Source organism: Oryctolagus cuniculus, chromosome 10, assembly GCF_964237555.1.
Source record: "Oryctolagus cuniculus chromosome 10, mOryCun1.1, whole genome shotgun sequence".
In the NCBI taxonomy this organism is placed as follows: domain Eukaryota; kingdom Metazoa; phylum Chordata; class Mammalia; order Lagomorpha; family Leporidae; genus Oryctolagus; species Oryctolagus cuniculus.
The window spans coordinates 122,484,848-122,508,140 of record NC_091441.1 but is presented as its reverse complement, the minus strand read 5'-3'; the positions used below and the strand labels follow the sequence as shown (position 1 = coordinate 122,508,140).

At 55.4% G+C, this 23,293-nt stretch overlaps 1 protein-coding gene across 7 annotated transcripts in view; it reads left to right on the top strand.

Moving 5' to 3' along the window:
• CNTN4 (contactin 4) overlaps window positions 1-23,293 on the top strand; it is a 734,964-nt gene that overhangs the window by 476,329 nt on the left and 235,342 nt on the right. For all 7 annotated transcript variants that reach the window (XM_051831896.2, XM_051831894.2, XM_051831892.2 and 4 more), the window contains one exon: window positions 8,503-8,678. In XM_051831896.2, the coding sequence (XP_051687856.2) occupies window positions 8,503-8,678 (176 nt within the window). The remainder of the gene's footprint in view (window positions 1-8,502; window positions 8,679-23,293) is intronic.

Genomic DNA, 23,293 nt, shown 5'->3' with positions numbered 1-23,293 from the left:
GATGGACGCCGGGACTTAGGGGTCCACGTTAGGATGGACGCCGGGACTTAGGGGCCCACGCTATGATGGACGCCGGGACTTAGGGGTCCAGGCTAGGACGGACGCCGGGACTTAGGGGTCCAGGCTAGGACGGACGCCGGGACTTAGGGGTCCAGGCTAGGACGGACGCCAGGACTTAGGGGCCCACGCTAGGATGGACGCCGGGACTTAGGGGTCCAGGCTAGGACGGACGCCGGGACTTAGGGGTCCAGGCTAGGACGGACGCCGGGACTTAGGAGTCCAGGCTAGGACGGACGCCGGGACTTAGGGGTCCAGGCTAGGACGGACGCCGGGACTTAGGGGCCCACGCTAGGATGACCACAGGACTTAGGGGCCCAGGCTAGGATGACCACAGGACTTAGGGGTCCAGGCTAGGACAGACGCCGGGACTTAGGGGTCCAGGCTAGGACGGACGCCGGGACTTAGGGGTCCATGCTAGGACGGACGCCGGGACTTAGGGGTCCAGGCTAGGACGGACGCCAAGACTTAGGGGTCCAAGCTAGGACGGACGCCGGGACTTAGGAGTCCAGGCTAGGACGGATGCCAAGACTTAGGGGCCCACGCTAGGACGGACGCCGGGACTTAGGGGCCCACGCTAGGACGGACGCCGGGACTTAGGGGTCCAGGCTAGGACGGACGCCGGGACTTTGGGGGTCCACGCTAGGACGGACGCCGGGACTTAGGGGTCCACGCTAGGATGGACGCCGGGACTTTGGGGGTCCACGCTAGGACGGACGCCGGGACTTAGGGGCCCACTAGGATGGACGCCGGGACTTAGGGGTCCAGGCTAGGACGGACGCCGGGACTTAGGGGTCCAGGCTAGGACGGACGCCAGGACTTAGGGGCCCACGCTAGGATGGACGCCGGGACTTAGGGGTCCAGGCTAGGATGGACGCCGGGACTTACGGGTCCAGGCTAGGACGGACGCCAAGACTTAGGGGTCCAGGCTAGGACGGACGCCGGGACTTAGGAGTCCAGGCTAGGACGGACGCCAAGACTTAGGGGTCCACGCTAGGACGGACGCCGGGACTTAGGGGTCCAGGCTAGGACGGACGCCAAGACTTAGGGGTCCACGCTGGGACGGACGCCGGGACTTAGGGGTCCAGGCTAGGACGGACGCCGGGACTTAGGGGTCCAGGCTAGGACGGACGCCGGGAATTAGGGGTCCAGGCTAGGATGGACGCCGGGACTTTGGGGGTCCAGGCTAGGACGGACGCCGGGACTTAGGGGTCCAGGCTAGGACGGACGCCGGGACTTAGGGGCCCACGCTAGGATGACCACAGGACTTAGGGGCCCAGGCTAGGATGACCACAGGACTTAGGGGTCCAGGCTAGGACAGACGCCGGGACTTAGGGGTCCAGGCTAGGACGGACGCCGGGACTTAGGGGTCCATGCTAGGATGGACGCCGGGACTTAGGGGTCCAGGCTAGGACGGACGCCAAGACTTAGGGGTCCAAGCTAGGACGGATGCCGGGACTTAGGAGTCCAGGCTAGGACGGACGCCAAGACTTAGGGGCCCACGCTAGGACGGACGCCGGGACTTAGGGGCCCACGCTAGGACGGACGCCGGGACTTAGGGGTCCAGGCTAGGACGGACGCCGGGACTTTGGGGGTCCACGCTAGGACGGACGCCGGGACTTAGGGGTCCACGCTAGGATGGACGCCGGGACTTAGGGGTCCACGTTAGGACGGACGCCGGGACTTAGGGGCCCACTAGGATGGACGCCGGGACTTAGGGGTCCAGGCTAGGACGGACGCCGGGACTTAGGGGTCCAGGCTAGGACGGACGCCAGGACTTAGGGGCCCACGCTAGGATGGACGCCGGGACTTAGGGGTCCAGGCTAGGATGGACGCCGGGACTTACGGGTCCAGGCTAGGACGGACGCCAAGACTTAGGGGTCCAGGCTAGGACGGACGCCGGGACTTAGGAGTCCAGGCTAGGACGGACGCCAAGACTTAGGGGTCCACGCTAGGACGGACGCCGGGAATTAGGGGTCCAGGCTAGGACGGACGCCGGGACTTAGGGGTCCAGGCTAGGACGGACGCCGGGAATTAGGGGTCCAGGCTAGGGCGGACGCCGGGACTTAGGGGTCCAGGCTAGGACGGACGCCGGGAATTAGGGGCCCACGCTAGGATGACCACAGGACTTAGGGGCCCAGGCTAGGATGACCACAGGACTTAGGGGTCCAGGCTAGGACAGACGCCGGGACTTAGGGGTCCAGGCTAGGACGGACGCCGGGACTTAGGGGTCCAGGCTAGGACGGACTTCGGGACTTTGGGGGTCCAGGCTAGGACGGACGCCGGGACTTAGGGGTCCACGCTAGGACGGACGCCGGGACTTAGGGGCCCATGCTAGGATGACCACAGGACTTAGGGGCCCAGGCTAGGATGATCGCAGGACTTAGGGGTCCACGCTAGGACGGACGCCAGGACTTAGGGGTCCAGGCTAGGACGGACGCCGGGACTTAGGAGTCCAGGCTAGGACGGACGCCGGGACTTAGGGGTCCATGCTAGGACGGACGCCGGGACTTAGGGTTCCATGCTAGGACGGACGCCGGGACTTAGGAGTCCAGGCTAGGGCGGATGCCGGGACTTAGGGGTCCATGCTAGGATGGACGCCAGGACTTACGGGTCCAGGCTAGGATGGACGCCAGGACTTAGGGGTCCAGGCTAGGACAGACGCCGGGACTTAGGGGTCCATGCTAGGATGGATGCCGGGACTTAGGGGTCCACGCTAGGACGACCACAGGACTTAGAGTTCCACGCTAGGACGACCACAGGACTTAGGGGTCCACGCTAGGATGGATACTGGAACTTACGGGTCCAGGCTAGGATGGACGCCGGGACTTAGGGGTCCAGGCTAGGACGGACGCCGGGACTTAGGGGTCCACGCTAGGATGGATGCCGGAACTTAGGGGTCCACGCTAGGATGGACGCTGGGACTTAGGGGTCCAGGCTAGGACGGACGCCGGGACTTAGGAGTCCAGGCTAGGACGGACGCCAAGACTTAGGGGTCCACGCTAGGACGGACGCCGGGACTTAGGGGTCCAGGCTAGGACGGACGCCGGGACTTAGGGGTCCAGGCTAGGACGGACGCCAAGACTTAGGGGTCCACGCTAGGACGGACGCCGGGACTTAGGGGTCCAGGCTAGGACGGACGCCGGGAATTAGGGGTCCAGGCTAGGATGGACGCCGGGACTTTGGGGGTCCAGGCTAGGACGGACGCCGGGACTTAGGGGTCCAGGCTAGGACGGACGCCGGGACTTAGGGGCCCACGCTAGGATGACCACAGGACTTAGGGGCCCAGGCTAGGATGACCACAGGACTTAGGGGTCCAGGCTAGGACAGACGCCGGGACTTAGGGGTCCAGGCTAGGACGGACGCCGGGACTTAGGGGTCCATGCTAGGATGGACGCCGGGACTTAGGGGTCCAGGCTAGGACGGACGCCAAGACTTAGGGGTCCAAGCTAGGACGGACGCCGGGACTTAGGAGTCCAGGCTAGGACGGACGCCAAGACTTAGGGGCCCACGCTAGGACGGACGCCGGGACTTAGGGGCCCACGCTAGGACGGACGCCGGGACTTAGGGGTCCAGGCTAGGACGGACGCCGGGACTTACGGGTCCAGGCTAGGACGGACTCCAAGACTTAGGGGTCCAGGCTAGGACGGACGCCGGGACTTAGGAGTCCAGGCTAGGACGGACGCCGGGACTTAGGGGTCCAGGCTAGGACGGACGCCGGGACTTAGGGGTCCAGGCTAGGACGGACGCCGGGACTTAGGGGTCCAGGCTAGGGCGGACGCCGGGAATTAGGGGTCCAGGCTAGGGCGGACGCCGGGACTTAGGGGTCCATGCTAGGATGGACGCCAGGACTTACGGGTCCAGGCTAGGATGGACGCCAGGACTTAGGGGTCCAGGCTAGGACAGACGCCGGGACTTAGGGGTCCATGCTAGGATGGATGCCGGGACTTAGGGGTCCACGCTAGGACGACCACAGGACTTAGGGTTCCACGCTAGGACGACCACAGGACTTAGGGGTCCACGCTAGGATGGATACTGGGACTTACGGGTCCAGGCTAGGATGGACGCCGGGACTTAGGGGTCCAGGCTAGGACGGACGCCGGGACTTAGGGGTCCACGCTAGGACGGACGCCGGGACTTAGGGGTCCACGCTAGGATGGATGCCGGAACTTAGGGGTCCACGCTAGGATGGACGCTGGGACTTAGGGGTCCAGGCTAGGACGGACGCCGGGACTTAGGGGTCCACGCTAGGATGGACGCCAGGACTTAGGGGTCCAGGCTAGGACGGACGCTGGGACTTAGGGGTCCAGGCTAGGACGAGAGTTGTGTTGTTTGGGCAAGTGTTGAAGCCCAGTGCCCCTGCAGCCCCCAGCTGCAGCGCCTGGGTGACTTCAAACGCTAGTGACCCACAGCATGCTTGGCTGGCGGCAGAGTTTGCCCAGCACCTCACTGCGGAGGAAGCTGGGGTTCCGTGTGGAGATCCATGAAGACGCCAGGTTCTAGGGCGTCTTGGCCAAACACCAGAGACATCTGACACAGGATGAGGAGGGCGGATGCAGGAAGGCTTCGTGCTTTGATGCTGTCCGAGGCGGGAAAGTGGCCTTATGGGTAAGGAAGGGAAGTGCATTCCAGAAAGAAAGCCTGCAGCTGCCTGGTGGACCCGGTAATTAGGGTGAGCATAGCATTTATCATGCCCACCAGGACAGCTTGGAGAGCGACAGCCGCTGTTAGCAGTTCCTCCAGGAGAGAAGGTGAGCCCGGCACTACCCGGAGCAAACAAGGGTGCATAGGTGTCCCCTATAATACTCAACTCAAGACTGAATCAGATTCAGAAGTGCTTTGCACGGTCGAGGTCAATGTAGGAGACCAAGGAGACAGGATCCAGAATAATGCGTTTCCGCTCCCGACTGTCAGCTCCCTGCCAAACGCACATTCAGCTGTTACCCTCCCGTGAAAACAAATTTTGCCGCAGACTTCGGCAGGTCGCTGCTTCATTTTCTCCCAACTGGGACCTCTGATTAACATTGCTTTTGTAGCAGAGTATTTCTAGACAGAGGGGTTTGCCTGGTCATTTGAGACAGGCAATGGAACGGGAACCTGTTCAGTTGTTAAAGGTTGCAAGGGAAAGCTGAGACCACGTGTAATCAGATACACTCGCAGGTCATCGCACGGCACGTTGTTGCCTGCCCGAATCCCTTCTGTGCTTTCCTGTGACGCAGCAGCAAGCTGGTGCCCCGGAGCGAAGAGAGAGCCAGAGCAGGAGAGAGATCCGGAATCCTCAGCCACCTTCCTGGCCGAACCTCCTCCCTCCTCCGGCTGACTCGGAGGGGCCGGCGTGAGCGGGAGGGATTCCCACGCGGGCTCTCCCTGGGGCTGCTCTTCTTCAGGTCTCTCTCTCAGAGACCCCGCTGACCTCTCTCCGCTGAGTCTGTTCCCTCAACCCAGCCTCCTCTTTTCACTGCTTCCTGCCCCTCAATCTTGAAAGGATTGACCCGGACCCAGAAAAACGTAAGAAACTTAGAACTGTGCCAGCTTCACTCGCGTGCGAGTCCCCCAAGAACGCGTCTGACCCTGCTCGGTGCCCTCAGCATCCCTCGCAGGCAGAAGAAACACTCCGGCACCGGCTGGAGCGCTCAGCTGGGTGGATGGAAGTAAAGTTCAAGTCGGAAAGGCCTTGCCTCTCCCTGAGTGCCGAGCCGAAACAGCTAGCAAAGAGAGCGGGTTTTCTACAAATCCCTTAGACAGCTTCCCAGCAAGGAACTCTCTAGAGCTTCCCCGTGTCTGTGTCAGGTTCTGCACGGGAGAAGTCAGCGCAGAACTCAACGTCCAGGACTCGCCGGTCGCCTCTGCACTCGTGTACAAATACTCAGACACTGGAAGTCCGTTGTGAGTTTTCCGGATGCGTCTGTATGCAGTGCATAAGGACTTCATTGCAGCCCACTTCCGATTGGAGGGAGCAGCGGCCGCGCTGTGGTGCGGCTTTGTAACAGACTTGACTGCAGTCCTCGGAGAGCGCTCGGTCCCAGAACCGGCCATGAGGCTGATCCCTGGACTTGGTGCTCTGGGGTTCGGTTGCACTGAGTCCTGTAGACTGTGTAGAGCCCTCAGAAACCTCGCCGACGTCCCCCAGCCACGGTTTTAAAGAGCCACACGGCCCCTCCCTGGATTCCATATTCAGCTCGCCACTTGCATCGTATTGGAGCTTCCTCTTTGAGTCCTTAGATGTGACATATTGAGTTGCCCTTGTATCACTGAAGAGGGAGTTACGGCCGAGACGTGATGAGCTGACCAAAGAAGAATGTCTGAGGCAGAGTCGTGGAGGTCCACGTGTTTGTGGCTGCTGGAATGGAGCCCGCTGTCCTCTCGCGTCTCACTCCCGTGTCCGTGTCAAAGTGGACAGAATTACCGTGGAGCCTGAGAGCGCTGTCAGTGTCCAGTCCTCACCTGCTTACAAGCACACACAGCTGTGTCCCTGTCTTCCCCTGCTGGCCCACCTTACCCACCCCTCCTGTTCCTGAATTGTTACATTTCAAAGACAAAGATGTGAGGGCCAGCGCTGTAGCGTAGTGGGTGAAGCCGCTGCCTGCAGTCCCGGTGTCCCCTGTGGGCACCAGTTCGGGTCCCAGCTGCTCCACTAACCATCCAGCTCTCTGCTGTGGCCTGGGAAGGCAGTGGAGGACGACCCAGGTCCATGGGCCCCTGCACCCATGTGGGAGACCTGGAGGAAGCTCCTGGCTTCGGATCAGTGCAGCTCCGACTGTTGCAGCCAACTGGGGAGTGAACCAGCGGACGGAAGACCTCTCTCTCTCTATCTTCCTCTCCTTCTCTCTGGGTGTAACTCTGACTTTCAAATAAATAAATAATCTTAAAAAGAAAGAGGTGACCCAGCATGAGCTGTTACACTACTGTGTAGTAAAAGGCTTCATGGCTCAGCTGTTCAGGAAAAAGTAAACGTTTAGTCAGGTTCAACAAGCGCTTCCTGAACCCGATGAGAGCGTCAACGTCCAGCTGGCAGACGTGAGAGCTGAAAATGATGCAGGCACAATTCCTCCTTAGAGGAGCAGGGAGCGTCTGGCAGGTGGAGCAGAGCCTTGATCAACTTCTCCCAGGAACTTCAAGGCCAGTGTCCTTGGAGTCCTGTCACCTGAGATGGACAGAAGCAGGAGAAGGGGTCTTGGGAGAAAGCAAGCTCAGGTCTTCGTGTGTTGCCGTTTGCTGATACTAGATGCCTGAAGTCTTGAAAGTGACTGCGTGTTTCTGTCGTGCACACACAGCCAGGACACCCTGAGGACACACAGGGCTTCTGGGCGCATGCATGCATGTGCTGACATGCACACATGTGCGTGTGCTGACATACACACGCATGCATGCGCTGACGTGGTGATTGTACCATTTGAGGTAAATGGGCTTCCTGCTGCTGCCTGGAGGCAGTTCCCCTTCTGCTGTAGCGTCCCTCTTTTTGTTTTGTTTTGTTTTTTTGTTTGTTTGTTTGTTTGTTTGTTTTTTGGTCTCCCGGTGTGATCGCTGTTGCACCACTCTTGACACTTTGTAAGCTCCAGCCATGGTGTCTTCATGACCAATGCTCCGTGGAGGATTTTCGAGGAGTGGGAATAAAACATAAGAGGGTCATGCCATTTTCTGAGCTCAAAGTTCCTAGGAATTCAGGAGACTCCCTGGAAGGAGATGGGGTTGGCATGAGCCCTCACTCTGAGCAGCGTAAGCTGTAAAAGCAGAGCTCAGAAGGTCAGTGCTGTTACTGGGGGCTGGCTGTTGAAATGGATCGATCCCACGGAAACTCACCTGTCGGGCTAAACGGTCAGACACAGAAGTGACCGCAGCAAATGCTCAGAAGGGAGCCAAGCCCTGTCTTTCTCAGTTCCCTGATGGCCCCGGCTGCAGCTTGCTGGCGTCTGAGCTCCCGTGGCCAAGATCTTCCAAGTGGAACCCGGGTGCGGCAGGCTGGCCCCCCCTTGCACTGCAGGTCTATGGAGCCCCTCCACCTCGCAGTCAGCGCTTCAGTCCCATCAGGCGTCGGAGCCAAGCAGCCGTGCTGCGTTTCATCCTACGGCGCAGTCTCTCCTTCTGCCACCTGTAGGACCCACTGAAGCAGGACCACAGGCTATCGAAGCGGCTTTTCACTGAGGAGCCCTGTTCGGAGACAGCTGCACACGCAGTGGGAAACCACCCCGGCCCCCGATGAAGGGCTCTGGCTTCGTAAGTAGGCCCAGAGCAGGAGCCGTGGTTTCAGTAGCTCACACATTACAGGACGTGTTCCGTCCATCCGTGTGTAAGACGCCGCAGGTACTGGGTGTGTTTCTTATGCTTTATTTTTTGTCACGCTTTAAAAAATGTCACTGATGATTTGTAGTTTTTAGATATTTTAGACAATCCTGAAATATTGACTAATATTACAAGGCTTTATCTTCTGGCGTTTTTACACTTTAGGTGGAAGTTAAATGGAACAGATGTTGACATTGGTATGGATTTCCGCTACAGTGTTGTGGAAGGCAGTCTGTTGATCAATAACCCCAATAAGACCCAAGATGCTGGAACGTACCAGTGCATAGCAACCAACTCGTTCGGAACAGTCGTGAGCAGAGAAGCAAAGCTGCAGTTTGCCTGTGAGTAGCGATGATATGCTGCACGTGGGACTGTGCGTGTTCATGCCTTTAGAAGACTTTCTTTTCAAAAACCAAGCATTTTAATTTGTTATATGATTTCTTTTTTTTTTTTTTTTACATATTTAGGGGCTGTCTTCTTTGTAGGATAAATTGCAGATGTGCGTGGCGAGATGTGTGCTTCTGCTGTCCTAAGGATTGAGGGGGTTTGGTTTTGATGCTTTGTGTACACATAAATTCATATACCATGGAATTTGCATATGTATACATTTATGTACACAAAAATTGCCATATGCCCATTTTAAATGGAAGATGTATAAGCAAGTAGCTAAACTGCCAGTCACTCAGTCGTAGTAAGAGCAGCACTTTGATTAGTACATCTAGAGTATGACAGGTACTGTGAGTTGGGGGAAAAATCAGTAATCAATTATTACTATAATTTTGTAATTTTTCCCTCATTTCATGGGATAGAAAAAAAATTTAAAACTGCTAAAATTATAAGAAAAAACAGAGTCAAGGTATTACATTTAATATTTCTGGTGTAAAGCATTTAAGAAAGTGCCATCACGTATGACCACTGTGTAATAAACATCCATGAATACTTGAGAGAAAGTGGAACTCGGAGCTAAGTTGCAAGTGCAATCCGCGGGAAGAGCGTTGAGTGGATTTGAGTGCAGATGCCTGTGCGGGTTGTCTGCGGCCATGTTTTCAGGGCTGGGCATCCGCAAGTCATCACGCGTCTCCTCTTGCCATGTCTCAGCTCCCAAGCAGAGCACTGATGCCGGCGGTGTCATCATTACTATGTCTGTTGGCAGTAGCATTGTGGAATATTCTCATTAACAGAATCCTCTCTGGGACTCCACATCAAATATACCTAATATCTAGTGTTTAATCTGTTGCTGCTGTTCGGTGGCGTTTCTGTTAGCTGAGAAATGAATTTTCTGGGTATTACGTGTTTATGGGATCCCGGGATCACTCTGTTTGTGAATGTCTCCGAGCGGGCGCCTGAGTGACCTCAGGTGTGCGCAGTGTGTCTGAGTGCTCCAGAACCAGCGTGTTTATTTCTCTTGGTGCCATGCGGCTCTAATATCTGCGCTTAGTTTTTAATTATGACAAATGAACCTTGAAACATTTGGCTTGGGGAATAATCACTGAATCGTGAGTCGAAAAAATCTCAGTATTCAATAAGTCTTGTAATTCTTTGGATTTTGGAGTTCATGGTGTAGGAAATGTTGAACAACATCTATGACAAAGTGGAGATTGATATAGCATTACCTGTCTTTGTTTCTAACTTACACTGAACAAATGAATTAGCAGCCTCAAGTGATCCTGTAAAAGTCCAGGCGTTTTTACTTCCAGGAACCTCAAAGTCTCCTATTCAAAAACCATCGTTTAAACAGAACGGTCTGGCCTAAGACCCTGCCAGTGGTCTCACAGTGGGTCGGCCACAGGCGCAGGCTGTGCCCTGGTCTCTCAGTGGTCAGCCAGTGGCGCAGGCTGTGCCCTGGTCTCTCAGTGGTCAGCCAGAGGCGCAGGCTGTGCCCTGGTCTCTCAGTGGTCAGCCAGAGGCGCAGGCTGTACCCTGGTCTCTCAGTGGTCAGCCAGAGGCGCAGGCTGTGCCCTGGTCTCACAGTGGTCAGCTAGAGGTGCAGGCTGTGCCCTGGTCTCTCAGTGGTCAGCCAGAGGCGCAGGCTGTGCCCTGGTCTCACAGTGGGTCAGCCACAGGCGCAGGCTGTGCCCTGGTCTCACAGTGGTCAGCTAGAGGCGCAGGCTGTGCCCTGGTCTCACAGTGGTCAGCCACAGGCACAGGCTGTGTGAGCCTCCTTGCGTGTGCAGCCAGAAGTGCAGGCTGTGCCCTGGTCTCTCAGTGGTCAGCCACAGGCACAGGCTGTGCCCTGGTCTCTCAGTGGTCAGCCACAGGCACAGGCTGTGTGAGCCTCCTTGCGTGTGCATTTCAGCCTCCCTCCCTTCCATGCCTGACGGGACTGCTGGTGACAGAGGGGTCAGCTGCTCGTACAGAACCCCCGATGCACCGTGGGTGGTTGTAGTTCCAGAACAGACCCGGCATCTCTTCCTTGATGTGGAGCCAGGTATCTCTGTCTCCACCGCCTGCACTCCCACTTCCGTCTTTGGGACTTGTCAGGCTTCAGATACCCGGAACCTGTCAGGTCCTTCTTCAAGTTCTCGACGTCACCTGCAGGGTCTTCCCAGCCCACTGCATTCCCTTAGCTCATCACTCCTGCTGTGTCTCTGCAGAACGTGTGCAATGCCATGCTGCTGTCCCGACCTTTGGACTGTTGCTGCAAATAGTATTATCCCATGATCAACACAGCTGAGAAATCACACTCAATTTTAGAACGCCAGTCTCTCACTGTAACCTTGTAGTCATGTGAAATCCAAGACTTGACTTTTCATGGATTGCTGTTAATCCAGACCTACCCAGACATGTTCTTTTGTTAACCTAAATTCCGACGATCGTATCTGTCCCTATTAAATTCACCTTCTGAACTGTGACCCCTTGTTCCATCACATTTAAAATTGTTTTAAATCTTTTTTTTTTTCTATCTGACTTATTGATTGTCCTCGTAGTTTAGTGTCAATAGAAAATTGGATAAGTGTGTCTCCTTCCACATAACTACCTGACAAGTGGGCCAGGAGGGCCAGAGCCCTGCTACGATGAGATTATGCCTTTACGTCAGTATTGTTTGTACATTCTTGTTCACCCAGCTAAAAATCCAGCCCCGCTGGCCGGCGCCGCAGCTCATTAGGCTAATCCTCTGCCTTGAGGCGCCAGCACACCAGGTTCTAGTCCCGGTCGGGGCACCGGATTCTGTCCCGGTTGCCCCTCTTCCAGGCCAGCTCTCTGCTCTGGCCCAGGAGTGCAGTGGAGGATGGCCCAAGTGCTTGGGCCCTGCACCCCATGGGAGACCAGGAGAAGCACCTGCCTCCTGCCATCGGATCAGCGTGGTGTGCCGGCTGCGGCGGCCATTGGAGGGTGAACCAACGGCAAAGGAAGACCTTTCTCTCTCTCTCTCTCTCTCACTGTCCACTTTGCCTGTCAAAAAAAAAAAAAAAATCCAGCCCCGTGCACTGTGAGTGGACCCCTTTGCCCTGCCTGCTCTTGGAGCAGTGAGGTTTGCTGGGTGCCCGGTGGCGGTTGGCAAGTTGTGACTATGACTTACCAGTCCCTGCCCGGCTCTACCCCCTTTGTCGTAAAACAGCCAGAGTTATCTTTTCAAAATAGAAATTAGATCACTCTGCTTTCCTGTTTTATGCCGTCTCCTGCACTTGGAATAAATCTCACATTCATTCCCATGGTCTCATGCTGATTTCTCTAAGGTGACAAACTGCCTTTGAGCCGGGCCTGCCCTGTGGCCCCGCTGCCTGGGGAGCTTCTCCCTCCCTTGCCCCTGGCTGCCTCCTGCAGACCCTTGGTTCTCAGCAGGTGTGTGGCCCCAGGGGAGCACCCCACCCCCGTCTCCCCGTGCCATGCCACAGGCACTTCCTGTCCCTCCCCTTCATCTTCAGTTCCATACTTTACCTGATGGTATCCTTAGGACAGTCTTACAGGACTGTCTGCTCCTCTCCAGATTGTTACAGAGCAGGTTCAGGTTGCTTTTGTGGATAGAATTTGGGAACTTTTGCATTTATCATTTTTAAAGTGAACTGATTCACGTAGGCAAAATCTCCAGCTCACTGGAAAAACTGCTTCTGAAACCTGTTCCTCCCTCTCCAGCCAGTGCCCACATGCTCCGGGGACACCTTGCTTGGGTTGAGCAGGCCTGGCCTAAATGAAGTCCCTCCCTGTGAGGCGAGGATGTCGTCACATTATCATAACATGGTATGCAGTGTGTTTTATTCCTCATTCCCCTTGGTATGAAATCATCTGCCCTGCGCTCACTTTCCCCAGCCCTCTACCAGTGCGTCTGCCCCCCATCACTCAGCCCTTCTGTGCACAGCCTGGAGCTGCACCTCTGCTTTCCTGATTTGCCAGTGCTTGGTGGACTTGGAATAACGGCTGTCGAGGGATTGGCTGGGTAAGCAGTGAGTGCCGATGTCTTGAGTCTCATGTGTGATGAAGCCCTGAGTTCAAGGTCGTCCTAACAGGCCTTTCTCTCCAGCCCCCATGTTGATGTAGATTCGTTCTGAGAGGAGGAGTGTGGTGGGGGCAGAGGCGCGGAGTCACCACACAGACCCCGGGAGTAGGGTGAAAGCAGGCTTGAGGTGAGCAGCCCGCAGACTCGTTTATTTCAGTTGGTGCAGCAGCTTATATAGCCAAGGCAGCCAATCCAGTCAAGGGGCGGTCTATGCCCCAACCAATCACAGCCTGTTGCCAGGCAGGATGTGTTGCCAGGTGGTTTCCAAAGCCATTCCTCAGTAACTGACGCTTGCTTGCCAGCGGCCATCTTGGCATGTCCTTCTCATTCCACCCCCTCATGCACTCTGCTGAGGAGGAGCCAGTTGGATGCCCCCATACTCTTCCGTAGACTGCAGAATCGGGAGGCAAGGCTGGGAGTGGAAGAGATTTCACTCATGATCTGCACAGCTTAACCAGGGGCTGCCTGTGTGGAATGCAGGGCAGGGCCCGGCACCCTGGCTGCACCCTCCCCAGCCCAGCAGCCTGCACCTAACCCTGCACGAGAGTCCCTGCACAGCCCTCCACAGAGTGGTATGTCTCTGAGAGAGCGCCATGGGCTGTATCTTTTGAAAGTAAATTCTAACACTCAGTTCTATTCCCAGAAGATACAAATCCCTATTTTTATAAAGATTTATTTACTTACTATTTATTGAATTGAAAGACACAGCAACAGAGAAAAACAGAGACAAACCCAGAGAGCTCTTCTGTCCCCTGGCTCACTCCCCACATGCCCACAATAGCTAGAATCAGGCCCCTTCAGTGTCAGGAGCCTGGAGCAACTCAGTCCTTGTCTCCCATGGGTGTGGCAGGGACCCAAGCTGCCTCCCAGGGTACGCATTAGCCGGCAGCTGGAATATGGAGCTGAGCCGAGACACAGGACCAGGCACACTCTGATGTGGGGCAGAGTGTCCCACACAGCATCTTCACCGTATGCCACACACCTGCCCCTGTGGGATGCTCGGGTGCCAGGTGGCTGAAGCAGAGGTGTAACAGGATCTTCCCGGTGTGAGTCTCACCCCGTGCCCTGCGATGTCTCTGCAGTGCAGGCTCCCGCCGGCACCCTTACCCCCTAGAGTTGCCCTGAAAGGCAGGTTCTAAGGCACAAGCCAGACCTCAGCTGATTCCCAGCCTAAGTGAGGCACGGAGTGGCTGCCACTCCATGTTCCTCTCCCTCCTTGGTTTCTGCTTTCTTTTTAAAATTGTTGGAAGTGTTACAAAGAGAGTAGGAGAGCTTCTCCAGGGTCTTGGACGTGGGTGCAGGGGCCCCGGTGCCTGGGCCTTCCCTCACTGCTTTCCCCGGCACATTAGCAGGGAGCTGGACCTGAAGTAGAGCAGCCGGGTCTCAAACCAGTGCCCACAGGGGATGCCAGCAGCACAGGCAGAGGCTTCACACTGTAGCCACAGAGCCTGCCCCTACTCTCTCTCCCCTCTGGTCTGCCATTTATTTATTTATTCATTTATTTATTTATGTATTTAAAAGGCAGAGTGAAGCAGAGAAGGAAAGACAGACGAGACAGAGAGATCTCGTGTCCCTTGGTTCACTCACCAGATAGGTCCAACAGCTGGGTATGGGCCAGGCCTAATCAGGAGCTGGGAATTCTATCCCAGTTGTCCATGTGGGTGACAGGATCCCCAGTAGTTGAGCTGCCATCCACTGACTCCCAGGCACATGAGCAGGAAGCTGGACTGGAAGCAGAGTCGCCAGGACTCAAACCTATACTCCACCATGTACGCCAAAGTCCTGAATGGCAACTTCGCCTGCTGTGCCACGACACTTGCCCCAGTCCCCCATTTTTATGTTAAGAATAGTCGGGGCCGGCACTGTGGCATAGTAGGTCAAGCTTCCACTGCGGCACTGGCATCCCATGTGGGCGCTGTTTGAGACTCGGCTGCTCCACCTCCAATCCAGCTCTCTGCTATGGCCTGGGAGAGCAGTGGAAGAGGGCCCAAGCACGCGGGCCCCTGCGTCTGCATGGGAGACCCAGAACAAGCTCCTGGCTCCTGGCTTCAGATCAGCGCAGCTCCGGCCGTTGCGGCCATCTGGGGAGTAAATCAGCGGATGGAAAACCTCTCTCTCTAACTCTGCCTCTCAAGTACGTTTTTAAATCTGTGTCCTAAGAGTCTAGGTGTAGCTGCTGGAAGCACACACTGGAGCCAGATTCCCCGTGTCCCAGCAGCTCCCTGTGTCCCTGAAGAAGGCGCTTCTGCCTGCCTCCGTTTCTTTACCCTTAAGCTGGCTTAGTAACTCCAACTACTTTGCCCAGTCCCGACGTGGAAAGCTCCTGGATCAGTGTCGGGCACGCGGTCTGGGCTCCTGCACGCTTGATTGCTCCACGTTGGCCCTTGGGAAGCGTCATCCAGTTGAGTTCCCAGTGTAATCCAAGGGAGTCCCGACACGATCTGTATTTTCTAAGAGAAGAGGATGAAGACGAGGGAAATGAGTGACATTCACCCAGGAGACGGCTGTGGACAGAGGGCCCCCCCTGGGAACGTGGCCCCCAGCACCTGCACAGGTGCCTGTTAATGAGTTTACTTGTGTCATTCCCCTAGGGGTCTTCAAGATCCGCAGTGGAGTTCCTGAGCCAGCCCTGGATTTGGGTGGCCGATGGTATGAGGCCTTAGCAGGCGCAGGCTTTGATTTTCCATTGCATTTACCACCTATCACATGGCGCATCCATCTCGATGCTTTTGTCTAATTTTTTAGTTACGGGCATTCTCGATGCCATCACACTGTTGATTTACAGCTAGCCTGTAAAAGCACGATGCTGCATACCAGAATTATGCATGTATTTGTGTCTCTAATTTTAATATAATTGGTTTCAGGTTCCATAATGAGAATAATTAATAACAATATTTCCGCTCTAAAAGTTAAGATGCAAATTTCCAGCTTGTTGCAAGTTGGCTGTAAAGCATCCTGAACGTTGATATTTTATGGTAATGACTGTGGGCGGTTAAGTGGTTCGTCCCCAAGCAGTAAATGACATATTATTGTAGGTTTCTCACACCCATATCGTTGCTCCCCTACGTGTGGGAAAGACACACTTTAAATGGCGATTACTGTGAAGAGCTTCCCAGAGAATCATCTCCTAACTGTGGATTTTAGCCTGACAGAGTGGTTGCTCCATAAACGCTGTTTGGGGCCTTCTGCTTGGAAGTTCGGCCGTTGTATCACAGTTCAGACCCGCCAAACAAAACCTCTCTGCTATTCGTCATCTGGGGTTCTGCTGGGCGGTGATCAGTCACCCAAAGGTACCTTCCAGATTGCACGTGGTAGGGTTCCATCAGCCGCAAAGCCGAGTTCCCCACCTGCTGGAGGGAGGCTGGCGTTGTCACGGCCACGGCGAGCTGGCGGTCTCTGGAGGAGGGCCTCAGCTGTGCCCAGGCCTTGCTGGCTTCTGGGAGACTTCGCTTCAGATGGGGAAGGAATCTGAACTCCAACACCGGGTGCACCTGCCGTCTCCCTCCTGGCCCGAGCTGTGGGAAGAAGGTGGAAGGGGGAGGCTGAACCTGGAGGAGGAATGGCGCTGATGAAGCGGAGGGAGGCCTTGGGTACCAGAGTCCATCCGTGCTGTCCTCCCCGTGACCCTGGGCTCTGTCTCCTGCGTGTGAAGTCATTCGAGAGACCGCTCCATCCGGAGGCCGCCTTCATTCTGCTGCGTCCGTGAAGTGTCAGCCAGCATTGCTTAGGATGGACCTCTCAGATGAACACAGCAGCCAGACAGCCGTACTGGAGAAGACGCTCCTAACTCACTGCGTGAGGCTCGTCTGGGTTCCTACCTGGGACACACTCTGCCAGCGCCGCGGCAGTGGAGGCGGAAAAGGAAGTAAATGGAGTGTGGCCCTGTATCTGCAGTGGGCCCTTCTGGCGAACTGGACTTCCAGGCCTGATGGGTGCTCCTGTCGCCTGCAGTTCTCCGTTATTTGTTGCTCACCCTCTAGAGCCAACAAGTGAAATGTGCTCTCATTCAGAATGACAGCTGGGACTTTGATAGGTGACCAAACCTGTGCCTGGCTTAGCTGACTCTTAATTAGGCCCCTAAGTGGGCGGGCTTCTGCGTCTCGAGCAATAAAATATTGATATATGACTGTCTGGATAAATAATTTATGAGCATTTACATCAATTAAAAGTGAATCAACTTTTATCCAATACTTGGATGTCAAAACTGAAAACATTTATCAATAGAAGGCTTTGATCTTCAATTAAAATGTAAACATTTTTCATGTGAACAGTTAAAAGAATGCGAATCAAAAATTGCAGAATTCTTGCAGTAATGCTGTGGATAGGTAGTTTCTGCCACCACATTTGGAACAGGAAGACGTGAACGGTGACCGCCCGTCTGTGTTGGAAATTTGAGAATGCGCACTGAAGTGTTAAAGCAGAGGTGTCGGTTAGTTACGGTTCTCGGGTCATGCTGTGCAGCCCACGGAGCGGTTCCGTGGACTGGTTTGAGCTCCTCATGATGGACAGAGTGAGAGAGCCAATGAGGTGTAGACTTTATCTGAAAACCACCAAGAACCGATCACTCAAGCTTCCCTGGAGAGGCCTTCTGAGAGAACAACCGGAGATTCGAGAACATGAATATTTTAATTTCTGTAGAACAGAAGTTACTAAAACAGTGCACTTGTTTTACTGTTGGGAACTGATCATTCAGGCAACAGCTATTTAAGTAATGTTGGTTACTTCTCAAGTTTCGGCCTTAGACACTGAGGTCTGGGTCGAGGTTCAGGGATGCACGCAGTCCAAGGAGAGGGGAGGACCCTGTACCCTGCTTGTCCCTGCGGGTCTTCCTCCTGAAAAGCTGGGTGGTGTGTGCACACACGTACGCCTCCTTGTGGGGAGTCGGAAATCCGGTCAGCAGCTGCAGCAGCCGAGCCGACAGCTGAAGGAGAAATGTCCCTGTCCCTCCAAAACTCCTGTGTCCAAACCTGCCCCCTCGCGATGTGTCAGGAGCGGCTGTGGGCATTCGTGCCCGAAGAAGAGAATTTCCGGGAGCTCCCTGTGCCTTCTGTCGTATGTGGACAGAGTGGCCGGGGTGTGACCCTCCCTGGACAGGAGGTCTGTCGGCAGCTTGGCCTTGGCCTCCAGTCCCCAGAACTGAGAAGGACCTGTTCCTGCTGCTCACTGGCCGCCCGCTGCGTGGCCTTGGCTTCGGGGTTCAGCAGCCCTCACAGCGCCCACAGTAGCCCCCAGGAATGCCTCCCGGGAGAATGGGATGCCACCTGAGTTGGAAAAGCATTTCTCCAGGTGTTTTTAAGCCTGGAGTGTGAAGAGGAGTTGACCCAGGATGATCCGAGGGGCCCCTGGATCCATGGACCAGTGTCCTGTTCAGAGACGGAGAGGGCAGAGGGGAGGCCGAGGCGGAGAGCTGCCTCCCCACCCTGTGGAGGGGCACCGTGGGCACCGGGGGCTCAGGCGCCGCCTCCAGCACTGGGTGAGGAGGAGGGGCTGTTTCAAGCCACTGAGTGGCTGATGCGGCCGTGAGCTGGCCAACACTCGCCCGATTCCTGTCCTTTCTCTCTTGGAAGAACAGCAGTAAATCCACGTGGGGCATGAGAGGAAATGAGGTGTTTGGGTGACTGCCCCGCGTTAGGGCGAGAGGCTGGGGAGACTGGGCTGCCACGCGGCGCAGTGTCCGCTGTGCCTCCCCCGAGGGCGGAGCCGGGTTTGGACCTTTGTAACCTGGCAGGTGCGCAGATGATGAGCACAGTAGCTGCAGACATGCACAGAGCGCCCCCTGTCTGCTGGGCTCGGGTGCGGGAACTCTGCAGGGCCCCTCTGAGCAGGCTGGCCGGCCCCTCTCCCTCGGGCAGTGCGGCCCTGATTCCCACACAGCGGTGGCCAGAGCCCCCTCTGACTGCTTCCAGTGCTGCGTCTCCTTCCCTGGGTCCGGTCCCTCGTCTGGCCCTCCACAGCCCTCCAAGCCGCTTATGTTCACACGTAGAGTGTCCGAGCCGCTGCGCTCCAGTCCAGGCATTGCTGCGTCCACTGGTGATGCTCCTAGCTGAGAGCCCCCACGCTGGCGAGACGCGCCCCCCGCTTCTCAGTGCCGTCCCAAGGCGGAGGGGGGGTGGGCAGGCCGCTCACCTCCCGCTGACCCGGAGAACTCGGTGCTGCGGGGCCGCAGGTTAGACCTCGATTCCAGAGCACTGTGACAAGACGCTTGAGTGTTTTCCAGGGATGGAATTACACGTTGCTCCATCCAGACAGGAAGCTCTGTCCACCGCCAGACCCTGCATGGACGGCACTGCAGGCGGGAAGTCGTCCTGGAAACAGGAATTTAGGGCACACACTAGTTACGGCCAGGGACGCACCTGCTCCTAAACACGGCCACCTTCAGAGCCATTGGCAGTGGTCCCTTCACCCCAGACTGATGCCGTCTGTGCAGTGACCAGTCTGTTAGCTCAGTGTAGCAAAGCTCAGACAAGCTGTGCCCTGAAGACCCCTTTAAATAACCCTCTAACAGCTGCATTCAGTGAAGGCAAAGGCGACCCGTGGATTCTCTGGTTCTCAGGCCCAGTGACGACTTTCTCCCACTTTTTGCAAATGTGGGTTCGGGAAGGGAGGAATGCGTGTGTGATTGTGGAGTAAGCGGAGGTGAGCGAGTGGGGCCGCGGGAAGCGGAAGAGAAGCAGAAGCGCCGTGACCCTCACCCGTCACGTTTCCTCTTACGTGTTCTGTTTCTTTGAACAAATTCCTTTTTTTTACACTTCCAAAACTTGAGACTTGCCCTGCAAGAAATAAGCTAAGTTCAGTATAGCGTTTCTCTTTCACCCAGGGAAATTCATTAAAGAACTGCTGCTTCGTACCTCAGTGCCATACTTTTTTTTTTTTTTTTTTTTTTTTGTATCTAACAGTTCTCTTAAGGTGTGCCCCGCGCCTACAGTGCACTAGTTAATGTGTGCATTCGCTGATGCTTGGTTTTCTCACAGTCGCTCAGCATCACCAGGGTCAGTCCGTTCTCATCACTCTGCAGAGATGCCTGTGTGCACTCGTCCCTGCAGCCCTGACGACCAGCCCTCGACTTCCTGTCCCGCTGGACTGTCCTGTGCTGGACACGTCATACTGATTGCATCGTAATCGATCAGTGTTTCTCCCGCTTAGCGAGTGTGATCAGAATCCACTCGCGTCACAGCACGCACCAGGGCTCACCCTGTGCGGCGTCTGTGCAGATAAAGCACCGTAGTCGTCCATCCGTCAGTTGGTGGAGGTTTGTGCTGTTCGGGCTTCTTGGCTGAATAATCCTGCTCTGAACACGCTCGCTTCCAGGTTTCCACGTGACCGTATGTTTGCGTTTCTGGGCAGCAGGTTCTCGCGCGTGGAATGGCTGCCCCGAGTGGTCACTCTGTGTTTAAGACTTCCAGCAACAGCCAAATTGCTTTGCAAATGGACTGCATCCTCTCAGTCCCACCAGCTGAGCGAAGGCTCCAGCTTTCCAGCTCACTCTGCTGACGCCTGCCTTTCCTGTTTTGCCAGTTTCCCAGTGAGGTGGGAGCTCCTGGTGGCTGGTTGCCTTGAGTCCGCGCTGGCTGAGGACCCTGACAACTCCTCACGGAGCATTCCTAGCTGTCCCGCCTCTTCAGAAACGCGTCTGCTCAGCTGTTTCGCCCATCTCAGAGGAATTACGCATGTTTTCATTGTAGAAGTGTGATATTTCTTTCTGTGTTCCTAATACAAGTCCCTTGTCACTTTATGATTTGCAAGTATCTTCCCCTCTTTATAGGCGGTTTTTCCCTTCCTTGTTGGTGTCTGAGGTTTTATGTTCATGAAATCCAGCATACGTACGTTTGCTTCCACTGCGGTGCCCTTGACATCCTATCTAAGAAACCATGACCTAGTGCTGCCCAGTCAAGGTCACCAAAATTCACTCCTGTGTGTTCTTCTAAGAGTTGTGTGGTTCTGACTCCCTTTGAATTAGTAATTTTAATGTGTTGAGGTATTCATTCAAAAGAAGGAATTTTTAGCATCATTCTTGTCCATCTGTTTGTCCCAGAAACCTGTGTTGAAGAGACTGCTGCTTCCTGATGGGATGGTCTTGACACTTTCATGGGAAATCCACTGGCCAAAAAAGTCAGGGTTTATATCAAAGCCCTCAATTCTGCTACAGTGGTCTCTGTGTCTGTTTTAGGCCAATGCTACTCTGTGTTGATTACTGTAGCTTTGCAGTCAGCTTTTAAAGAACAGGCATCAGAATAGCATCTAAGATCAAAGAAAGAGGCTGCTCCCATCCCGTGAGCCGTGGGCTCCCTCGCGCCTCCCCTGCAGACGGAGCGAGCTGCTTGGGGCATGCGCTACAGTGTTCGATGTCGGGAAGCTGCAGGCGCCGGAGCCTGGGCATCATCCGCCCTTTGCTCTCCGCTCGGGTAGAGTCAGCGCCCTCACTGCCGTCAGGCTCAGTTGTGCTCTGCTGAGGCCGCTCCAACAGGAATGCTGGGACTCCCAGCACTGGACAGGATCCTGTGTACAGCACTGGACAGGATCCTGTGTACAGCACTGGACAGGATCCTGTGTACAGGGACAGGATCCTGTGTACAGCACTGGACAGGATCCTGTGTACAGCACTGGACAGGATCCTGTATACGGCACTGGACAGGATCCTGTATACAGCACTGGACAGGATCCTGTGTACAGGGACAGGATCCTGTATACGGCACTGGACAGGATCCTGTGTACAGCACTGGACAGGATCCTGTGTACAGCACTGGACAGGATCCTGTGTACAGCACTGGACATGGTCCTGTGTACAGCACTGGACAGGATCCTGTGTACAGCACTGGACAGGATCCTGTGTACAGCACTGGACAGGATCCTGTATACAGCACTGGACAGGATCCTGTATACAGCACTGGACAGGATTCTGTGTACAGCACTGGACAGAATCCATGTCCCTCTGTTTTACTTGGCACTGAACACTGGTTCCTTACAAGGAGTTGGTGTTCAAATATTCCAAACACACTTGGAAATTGCTCTTAGATATTGATCTTCATTTTATTCTAACCATTTATCCTATGTGAAACTCGGCATCAGTAACCACAACTTGCTATTTCTGGTAAGTATTATGAATTAATTGTCTATACTGGCAAGAACTCCCCGTGTATTTCCCAAATTATGAACTTTCGGAAAATACTAGCCTATCATTCAGGCGGGCGTGTTGTAAAACCTCGAGTTACCAGAGCTCAGTGTAGAGAGCTCCTTTGTTTTTCCTTCTTCCCATAAATATTACCCAAGTGCCAGCCGTGCAGGAGGCACTGCGTTGGATGCAGGGGATACATCAACGGTCAACAAACACGAAGTTTGCATCCGGTAAGGTAGCACTGAGCCGACAACCTCAGGTGCGTGTTGGGAAGATGGGAGGTCGCTGTTTCTGTGCCACAAAGAGCGGAAAAGCAGTAACAGACAGCAGCAGAAAGGGGCCGGAGGGATGTCCTGAACCTAAAGTGTGCACAAGAGACGAGTGTGCACGTGAGGTGTGTGTGCACGTGAGGTGAGTGTGCACGTGAGGCGAGTGTGCACATGAGATGAGTGTGCACGTGAGGTGTGTGTGCACGAGAGGCGAGTGTGCATGTGAGGTGTGTGTGCACGTGAGGTGAGTGTGCACATGAGGTGAGTGTGCACGAGAGGTGAGTGTGCACATGAGGTGAGTGTGCACGTGAGGCGAGTGTGCGTGAGAGACGAGTGTACACGTGAGGTGAGTGTGCAAAGAGACGAGTGTGCACGAGAGGCGAGTGTGCACGTGAGATGAGTGTGAACCTGAGGCAAGTGTGCACAAGAGATGAGTGTGCACGTGAGGCGAGTGTACACGTGAGGTGAGTGTGCACGTGCGAGGTCAGGTGAGGTTCAGAGACAGCAGAGGGAAGGCAGAGGCCGTGCGCCGTGTGCATTGATCGAGATTCCCCTCCAAGTGTCTGCTCTGTGCTGGGAGGTTAGCGCCCAGACTCACTCCCTCGTCTTACGTGGTTCGTGTTCTAGAAGGGGACCAAGCATCCTTCAGGCCGTCACACAGGGAACGGGTAAACCCGGGGAAGATGGCCTGGTTCAGGGACGCGGGTTACAGAGAGTGAACACGAGAGGTATTCAGATGAATTTCGCTGAGGAAGTGGGTGCAGTTTCCAGACAGAAAGGCACTGTGGTGGTGTAGACCGTGGCACATCCGAGGGCCTGCCTGTGGCTCGGAGCAGAGGGCAAGGGTGACTGCAGAGGAGGGAGTCGGAGTTGGAGCCGGAGCCGGAGCGAGGGCTGAGAGAGGGCAAGTGTGGGTTTCGGGTTTAACTCAGGCCATCTTGGACTCCGCACACTCAGGCTCATCTCTGGGCAGACAGAATCAGGACACGTGTGTCCACCCCTAAAACTGCTCGGGGTGTAGAGATCTGTGTCGTGGGTGTGGGAGCTTTCTCAAGTCCAGTCGTTGTCCCAGCCAGCAACCTGTGATGAGCGCGGGCGCAGACCCTTTGCTTGGTGTGTGACAGGAATGAGAGTGTGAGT